The following is a 9,997-nucleotide window of genomic DNA, read 5'->3' on the forward strand; positions in this document are numbered from 1 at the left end:
TGACGACCAATAGGATTACGCGATAACAGCGCTATTTCGTTACATATTTATATAATTTTACTTCATCAATTGAGTTTCTAAGCGTTAATTTGGTAGGAAATGTTTTCAAAAAATTAGCTGAATTTATTGTTTTCTATTGGACGTTATAAATATGATTATCTATGTCTATCTTCTCTGTAATAATTGCGCGTATCATCTGAAACAGATTTTTCAACTTTTTACAAGTTGGTTTGACTTCTTGGTTATAAACTTGGTCGAAATCAGTTTCTAATGCGTCGTGGTGAAGTATCAAACATGCCGGAAGATAATAATGTTGTTTGATTAGAAGTAGGTTATTTGCACTTTATTTTTTACTTAGCAATTTATACTACTGTTTATTTGGTAACGTTAGAAAATACAATTTATCATTTTACTTCAGTTTTATTTGTTTCTTTTAAATGAAATTTTGTACATTTGTTTTATATTTATAAATTTATTATTACGTACTTGTTTAACTCGATAATTTGATTATTATAAAAATTAAAATATGTTCTGAATATCATATTATTGATCATTTGAGAGAAAGTGTATATATTTTTTTATTCAGTATTTAAATTCTCGCGTTTTGATTTTAATATAATGTATTTTTCACACAGTGATCATATTGAATATAATTTTATTATTTCAGTTGACTTTTCTGGTTTGATGATATAAAAAGTATTTATAACATTGCAGCACGCTTCGTGATTTTAAATTATTCATTTATAATTACATGTAAACAAAAAATATATTTGATTCGTAAGTTCAATACTTATTTCTAATTTATATTCTAATATTATTACACAATGTAAATTATTTTTTAATATTTATTTTTTGTTACATATTTTCATGTTATCCTTTTCAAGATCAAAAGAAGACATTATATTGTTTATAATAAAAAATAAAAATGGCACCGGTACCGTTAGAAGGGCATCAAACACCTGTAACAAATAATATACCCCAGGAGGGTAATCGTGGTGGTTCTATTAATCTTGGATTGCTAATAGATTTTATTATACAACGTACTTATCATGAACTTACTGTTCTAGCAGAATTGTAAGTGTATATATATATATATATATATATATATATATATATAATATATACATATTCAGGATATCCTGTAACTGGTGACACAAGCAAGCAGGGAATGATTCTATGTGGAAAACTAAGTCGGAGATGTAGAATATAATGTTTTAATATAAAGTTTTATTTTAGACAAAAATAAATTTAAAAATTTGTCGACTACGCATGTATCAGTTACAGGATATCTTGAATATATACTTAATTAATTTAATAACCATTCGCAAATATTTTACTTAATAATATTGCGAATTTAAATGATAGAAATAATAATGCATTACTTATTCATATAGATTGCCTCGTAAGACTGATATGGAACGTAAGATTGAAATTTATAATTTTTCTGCTAGAACGAGACAATTGTATGTCCGTTTATTAGCATTAGTAAAGTGGGCCAACAGTGCATCTAAAGTGGATAAATCAGCTGTAAGTAGACATGCTTATATATATCTTATTGATTATTATTAATTAATTTATGTAAATATAAAATGTCTTTATATGTTACAGCATATTATGGCATTTTTAGATAAACAATCTTTACTATTTGTTGATACTGCTGACATGCTCGCAAGAATGGCTCGAAAAACACTCGTACATGCTAGATTACCTAATTTTCATATTCCTGCAGCGGTAGAGGTTCTTACTACTGGAACATATGGTCGTTTACCAGCTTGTATCAGAGTATGTATATATAATATTTAATGATTTCAACGAATACAAATTAGTAATTAGCGGCCGATTATGTAAGTTTTATTTTTACAGGAACGAATAGTACCCCCAGATCCTATTACTCCGGCAGAGAAAAGAAGTACTTTACAAAGATTAAATCAAGTAATACAACACAGACTAGTTACCGGAAATTTGCTTCCACAAATGCGTAATTTGAAGGTACGTTTATACAAAATAATTTCTCATTTAAGAATATCGGTTTGAATTTTAAATCGTTTTTCTTGGATTTATTTTCTTCTTTTTGTTGTCGTATAGATTGAGGCTGGTAGAGTTACATTTTTAGTAGAACAAGAATTTTCTGTCTCCCTTACTGTTATGGGAGATGGCCCAGCGGTACCATGGAGATTACTGGAATTGGAAATTTTAGTTTCCGATAGAGAAACGGGTGATGGAAAAGCGTTAGTACATTCTTTACAAACGCGATATGTTCATCAGGTGAATAATTATAACATTATTTTATAATATTTTTTATAAATAATATATTATAATATGTTACATTTCTTTTTTTACAAAAGGTTGTGCAATCTAGATTAGCAGAAAGTTCTAATCCATTGTCTGAAGTATACCATATACTTCATTATTTTTGTCAATCGCTACAATTGGAAGTACTTTATTCTCAAACATTGAGATTAATTCGCGATAGATTGGATGAACATATACATGTAGATGAATATACACCTGGGAAATGTTTATCTATATCTTACTGGAGGTATGTACTTAATATAAAACAGTTTCATTTTGATCTTAATTTAGTTTCAAATATTTTTTATTACTTTTTGGCGTAGTATAGATTTCGTTATAAGATAGAAAAAATTGTTGGACGCACATATGCATCTATAGTTCACGCTGATAGTCTTAGTTGAACAGTTATATGTGTTATGTAATACTAATATCAATAAAATTTCAGAGAATTAACTAGTAAAGATCCTAGATCAGAACTTGGATACAGATTAACTGTACAAGTTGATCAACATGATCCTGCAAGACCTCTTGCTGTGGTACATGTACCATCATTAGGAAGCAAAGTTAATATCAAATAATTATAACTTTATAGTATAAGCTATTATAATTGTTTTATTTATTATATTCTTTATGATCAATTAGGAAAGTGAAATAGCAGATAGAGCTATAAGATCGGATCAGTTGTCAATGGAGTGTTTACTTGTGCACACTATATATATACGAACAAGAAGTCGTCTTTCTGAATTAAAACAAGAATTGCAAGCGATGTTGAAAGATGTTGAATGTAAGTATATATATGAAAGAGAAAATACTCTTAACAAGCTGATAATATAAGATTATTTCTTTACATACACTACGCATCGTTACAGGTACATTAGCAGGATCCCCTGCTATTTTATCAGTGCCAGTATTACAGCCATGTTTAAGAGCAGAACTTCTTTTAGTTACTGTAGATACTCATACGGGCATGCTTCAATGTCATGTACCTCAATATGATGCACCTTTAGTGCCTGAATTAACTGCTGCATTGAATGGCGATCATTCTAAACTTCCAACGCTTATATCAGAATTACGGTAAAACTTTATGCATTACTCTGTTGATATCAATAAATATTGTATTTCCTTAAACGGAAGTATCTAACTTCAATGTATTATAAACTTTGTTATTGTAGGTTTTGGATCACGCAAAGAAGATGTGAAAAAACATTACAACATCTACCTGCCACATCTTCTGAGCGTTTACCAGTATTGCATCATCCAGATCACCCAATGTCCAAAATTAGTAGACATCGTATGTTCGTTCAATTACACAGACATCCATCGGTTATTTTGGTATGTATAGAGTCGCATAATTTCTAATAACATAAATAAAAATAAGAAAAATAGTTATATTTAAAATGCTTATTTTATTTTAGATTGTGGCATTTAAGGAAAAAGAAAATTCTCCATGCGAGATTGAATGTTCATTTTATCTTGCAGTAGTCAAACATAGTTCCATTGAAGACGATCCACACGATGATAGTATAGAAACAGAAATTCCTAAAATGTATTTAAAAGTTCAAACTCTTATCGAGTTCGATACATTTGTAATTACTCATGGGCCATTCACTAGTGTTGATAGTGGTAAGTATACATGTAATTAAATTTAAAAAAATATACATCATTAATTAACTACATAGTAAGCATGTCAAAATGTTAACATCTATTACATTATTGTAAGTTGCTATGTGTATATAATATTTTTCATAATTTTTTTACCTTATATAACATACGTGTGTATTATCTAACTGGTAAAATTATGCATGATATGAAATATTTCATAATCTCTTATTGCCAGAAGTACAGGTATGTTGATAATATAGGAAAAGTATTATTTAGCAGATATTTAGCTAACACCAATGTATTGATTTATTGATCATTACTAAAACAGTCTTATTGTTTTACCCTTTTAACTTTAGTAGTTAGCTACGTTATTTTGCTTCGTCATATATTTTCTCTTTTCCCTGGTGGAACTCGTAGAAATGTAAGCAACCAGTATCAGTGTTAGACTGGAAGATTTAAAGTATAACAGTTTATTAGGTCATGTTATTTTTAGCATATATATTTCTTTATGCACATAAGATTTATCGTTGAAAGTTAGATCTTTAATAATGATATTTTCTGTTGCTAATTACTTCGTAAATAATGACTAATATATCTAAAATATTTTACTAATCTTTGTTTACGTGTTGTAATTACAAGTATTAACATCTGGCAACAATGAATGTGATGTTGGCATCTTACTACTTTAGGGGGATTAATGGGAGGATTTTTTAGGGAGTAATGATCAAGATGGGGGGTGCATTACAGAAGCAACCGAGCCTATGAGCAACAAGCGTAGAAGCACGGGTCCTGGGGGAAGAACCGATGCGGTGGGTATAGCACAGAACAGAAGATCTAAACATCCAGCATATTTTATTCCCGAATTGGCCCACGTTGTAGCTTTGTGCGACGAAAGAATACCATTTGTAAATTTAGCTCAAGAGGTAAAATATAATACTTTATTATTTATTAGTTAGTCAAAGAGTAATTAAAATAAATAATACTATAAAAATGTCTATAGCTTACTAGACGGGAGATAGCACATCAAGGACTTCAAGTAGAAGCAAATGCCACTGCTTTAGTGTTGAAACTTGTACAGTTACCTCCTCCATCACCAAATATTGCAACAAGCAGTGCATGGCTTTCTCTCTTAAAAAGACTTCTCAGTGTTTCTATTAGAGTTCATGGAAAGGGGATAGGAAAGTCATGGATGGCTGAATTTGTATTTTACAGCAGTCCTCTTACTAGTAATCATACTAAGGAACAAGGTATTGTTTATTACAATGTATCAAATAAAGAAATATAATTATTTGATGATTCATTTTTCTATAAGAGATCTTATACAAATAATTGTATTTTTTGATAATATTTATAAATATTTTTATGTTAGGTCTACGCAGACCAATATATTTTTCATATGACACGTTAACGGCGGACAATGTGTCACGTACAGTTGATTCATTGTTGAATGATTGGGCACAAATTGTTCACTTGTATTCGATTGTTCAAGATTTAGCTGAATATTTTAAAATCGGTAAGTTATGTGAAGTAATATAAATATCTGTATGAAAATGTGTGTACATGATATTTATTGTTAACACATATAATATTTATTTAATATTTTTCTTTTTTAGAAAAATATAATTTACGAAATTTGGTCACAGTTAAATCATATAGTTATAGTAAATTAACCCTCGCATATGGTCCTAACCGGGGAGCAACTGTAACTGTTTATTGGAATACTGATGACAAAGCATTTAAATTAATATTTGGGAAAAGTAAATTAATTATTATAATAATAAATTCTAGTTTCTATTACCCAAGTTTGTTTGAAATTATTTTTATATTACATAGTATTCAAATTGATGGATTAAATAAAATATGATTCATATCTAATTATAGTAATTTATATTTTGCAGGTCCAACAAATACAGTTGCCAATGCTCATTCTATCATGAAGGAGCAACTTGAAGCACATTTGAATAGATATAGAAATTTAGCTCAATTAATTATTATACTTCATGAAACTATACAGCCACTTACATCAATTAGTAAATTACCAACTATTCCTCAACTTTGTGTATATAATTCCGTAAGTCTTACCCCTATTCAATAATTATTATTTTTTTGCTATTGTAAAATTATATTAAAATATTATTTTTTCATTTCATAGAGGCCACAAGTACCAGTACAAACATTTACAATAATGCCACAATGTGTGACAATGGTGAGAATAGCATACCAAGGATTATATTGTTTGGAATTAAGAATGAGGGGTAATGGACTTGTTAGTTTGCGTGACGGTGCATATAGTTGTTTTGATAGAAGTTATATTGTTAATGAATTTACACCTATGCAAGGTCTTAAGGTAATAGATTCAATCTAGATATCAATTATTTCTTTGGATGATATATTATTCATTAATTATATTATTATTATTTTAATAGGCATTTCTTTCTAAATACGTGGATGAGAGTGCACTTTTTAGAAGAAGATCACAATCAGAAGATGACAATCCACCATCGCCAGTTACTATGGATAGCGATGGAGGAGGAAGTGGAGTTGGATTTTTAGGTCATCATAGGAGTGGTCCCCAATCTCCGGCCCAACAACGAGATGGTTTAAGGTTTCATCCACCTTTAACTCCACCGTCTGGTAGTAATCCACATACTCCAGCTAGTCCACATACTGCGAATATATCTCAGGTATTTTTTTTAATGCAATATCAATAAGCAAATATATAGATTTTTATTGATATAATAAACTATAATAGAATAACGTAATTTTAGGCCAGTCAACATCAAAGTTTTGGTAGTAGTCCAGCAACTTCGTTTAATTTAGCGTCACCACCTTCACTACCTCCTAATACACCAAATATGTTACCACACCCATCACCTGGCTCAAGTCTTGTTGCCAACAGTCCCTTAAATCCAATGCATGTATCAAGCCCTGTTGGACTTATGCCAACATCTTCTCCAGGGCCTTGTAATAATGTGCCAGTAGGACACTCACCTGCGGGTTCGTTTATGCAAACAGGTACACATTTTCTAACAAATTGTGCTAAATTAATATAAATGTTTTAGAAATTAAACTTTATATATTGTTTCATATTAGGTCATATCGATGGTAGTCCATTTCCTTCTTCACAAAGTATGGCCTCTCCTGCTGCTTCCAATTGGCCAGGGTCACCAAGTGTTCCTCGACCATCTCCAGTAAGACCCGGTCAAAGTCCTGGTCACGCAGCCTTACACAGTCCTCAAGCAACAGATCATAAAAGTGGAAGTCATATATCTAGAGTATTACCTCAAAGATCATGGGCCGGTGCTGTACCAACTCTTCTAACTCATGAAGCATTGGAGTTACTTTGTTGTCCTTCTTCTCATCCTTCTGGATTACCTGGACCAGATTTATCACCACTCGAAAGATTTTTAGGCTGTATTTATATGAGGAGACAGTTAACACGTTTTATTCAAAAAGACGAATGCGTAAGAATTACAAATTAATTATTATTTAATTTATTTAAAAATTGTCTATGTTTATGAATTATTAATTTTTGTAAAGTAAGAAAATGTGAATAAATTAAATATATTTATTATAATTTCAGTTAACTAGCATCAATATCACTGAACCAGGCGTTGTACACTTTAAGGTTGAAAGTTTACAATGTAGAGTTGGATTAAATCCACAACATCTTCAATCTCTTCATATAAAAGTACAACCGCTTCCAGAACACAAAGATCAATGGACTTCCGAGGAATTACAAGTAAGATTAATCCTAGTGGAAATTGTATATATTATCTGCACAAGTTTTTGTGCTAAGTTCAACTTGGGTAGACTACATCTGAACTTACACGCTCTAAGATTAATACTGTTAATACACACATTTAAATGGTAAAATCATAAATTTATTTAATTTTCTGCAGATTATAGAAAAATTTTTCGATACACGGGTTGCTGTTCCACCTTATAAACCAAATACAATATCTGGATTCGGCAGGATGCTCAATGTTCCTTTCAACGTTTTAAAAGATTTTGTTCAAATAATGAAATTAGATCTTGTACCTGGTCTTGCACAACAACAACAATTAAAATGGGGTGTACAATGGTGTTTACGTATTCCACCATCTGCAACACCAATTGTGCCAATTGGTATGGCAGCAGTACTTGTTTGCAGAAATAAAATTCTATTTTTCGTAAGTATATTTGTCTATTAATGTTACAAATATACAAAACGATAATCATTTAGTAAACACTCTTATTATATTTTATCATTAATTAATTCATTAATTCCAGTTATCGAGAAATCTACATAATGAAAAGATAATTTTTCATTTTAGTTACAAATAACAAGATTAGGTATGCCGTATCAAGGAGAAACGCCATACCTTGTATTACCACTTGTGTACGATGTAAGTACTAATTTAACTCAATTAGCTGAAAAAAGAGATCCCAGTCCAGCTTCTGCAACTGCATCAGCGTCGTTACAACTAAAAAGATTTGCTGAATACGGAGCCAATCAATCAGAGTGCTCCTTGTTCCCAGCTGTAAGAGATCTTTTAACAAATTTGACGCTTCCTTCTGAACCTCCAGTTATACCACAGGTATGTATAATAATCTGAAGAGAAGATTGCACTCGTGGCCTAATTGCTTAGAACGGTTGGACACTGTTTCACTCTTAATTGATGTAGCTGTAGTACATGCATTTAATTAATCTTATATAACAGGTAGTTGCATCTCCAGCTGGAGGTCAAGTAACTCCAAACCAACAAATACAAAGTCCAGCAATGCAGTTACATTCTCCAATGGCTGGAACACAAGGACCACCACAAGGACCATATGGTATTCAAGGTATGCCACCTATGGGGATGATGAGTGGACCCTCGCAATAGGATTTACTATACTCTCCTAATCTCGTTTGTTTATCTAATCCTACCTCATGGATAAATTAAAAGTATCTTCATTGTCGATTATTAATTATTTTAATACAACAAATTTTATTCGTTACAAAATAGAGATAAAGAGATTAATGTATTTAAGCCACTAAGATCAAATATTCTTTGAGAGTTTTAGGAGAGCCAATTTATTTAAAAAAATTTATTAAACACTGGCCATTAATCAGGTATATTTAATATTTTGTTAATTGTTGACAACAATAATAGAACATTCTATAAAATCAAATAATAATTTAATAAAATTTGACACATCTATTATTGTCCTTTCATTAAAATAAGTGGTTGAGAATAATTAAAATTAATGAAAATTGACATGACATCAGCAATATAATATAAATGTATAAAGTACTGTATCATATTAAACTGCATTATAACGAAGTATACTTATTAATTAATAAGAAAACAATAATTATATAAATAGACACAAATGTTTCTTAGGAAAGATATGTTTATATTAATATTTGTTATATTTTATGTAATAATACTATTTCTAAAAATTAGACCAATACAAGTGTCTTAAAATACAAATTAATTATTATAATATGCATCTTTTGTATTTTTTACTCATGCTATAAAAAAAAAAAATAAGTGTAAATAATGCGAGTAAATAATACGAGGTGTTTGTAAATAAAAGACACTAAGTACAATAATGGTGTAATTTGAAGTAGTCTTATATCTTTCTATTTATTTCCAATTCGTTTTACAGATATTAATAATATTTCATCTAGTTTTTAATTCTGTGAACGATATGAAACATTGTAATATGAAATTTGTTAAAAATTAGAAATGCTACATGTACTGAAAAAGTACAATAACTTCACGTACTATTACTTTTTGGTCAACTGAATATTTGTATTTTACTTTTATAAATGATATAAAAATTGTTTTATTTTAATATTATGTATACATTATTATTTTTTTTACAAAAAAGTTTATTACATTTGATAAATCAATCATTTTATTATAATTGCACATAACAATATAGTATTAATAAGATATCATTTTATAATTACGCACGAGATAATACATTTATGCGTTACTGCTTTTCAAATATTATATATATATACACTTTTATATATCAGGTATCAGTCTCAGTATAAAAAATTTGTTCAATGTACCTAATCATATAAGTGTAGATTTCTACTTATTTTGTTAATAGTTATAATCAAGGT

At 29.5% G+C, this 9,997-nt stretch overlaps 1 protein-coding gene across 2 annotated transcripts; it reads left to right on the forward strand.

Annotated features, from left to right (window-relative positions):
* Positions 1–79: 79 nt before the first annotated feature.
* Positions 80–9,469, forward strand: LOC106785939 (mediator of RNA polymerase II transcription subunit 14). 2 transcript variants are annotated; one of them, XM_014746802.1, is made up of 26 exons: positions 80–327; positions 668–777; positions 885–1,074; positions 1,395–1,527; positions 1,609–1,782; positions 1,864–1,989; positions 2,086–2,265; positions 2,346–2,539; positions 2,738–2,855; positions 2,935–3,076; positions 3,162–3,366; positions 3,465–3,624; positions 3,708–3,915; positions 4,609–4,817; positions 4,895–5,141; positions 5,264–5,407; positions 5,508–5,651; positions 5,793–5,965; positions 6,047–6,241; positions 6,321–6,578; positions 6,663–6,909; positions 6,988–7,358; positions 7,478–7,636; positions 7,797–8,066; positions 8,211–8,474; positions 8,598–9,469. In XM_014746802.1, the coding sequence occupies exons 3-26, from the start codon at positions 926–928 to the stop codon at positions 8,760–8,762; spliced, it is 4,635 nt and encodes a 1,544-aa protein (XP_014602288.1). In that variant the 5' UTR covers positions 80–327; positions 668–777; positions 885–925; the 3' UTR covers positions 8,763–9,469. The 2 variants fall into 2 exon arrangements, with proteins under 2 accessions (XP_014602288.1, XP_014602289.1); XM_014746803.1 differs by having other exon boundaries at positions 4,642–4,817.
* Positions 9,470–9,997: the final 528 nt, after the last annotated feature.

Source organism: Polistes canadensis, unplaced genomic scaffold (genome assembly GCF_001313835.1).
Source record: "Polistes canadensis isolate GaletaPanama2010 unplaced genomic scaffold, ASM131383v1 scaffold_59, whole genome shotgun sequence".
NCBI lineage: Eukaryota > Metazoa > Arthropoda > Insecta > Hymenoptera > Vespidae > Polistes > Polistes canadensis.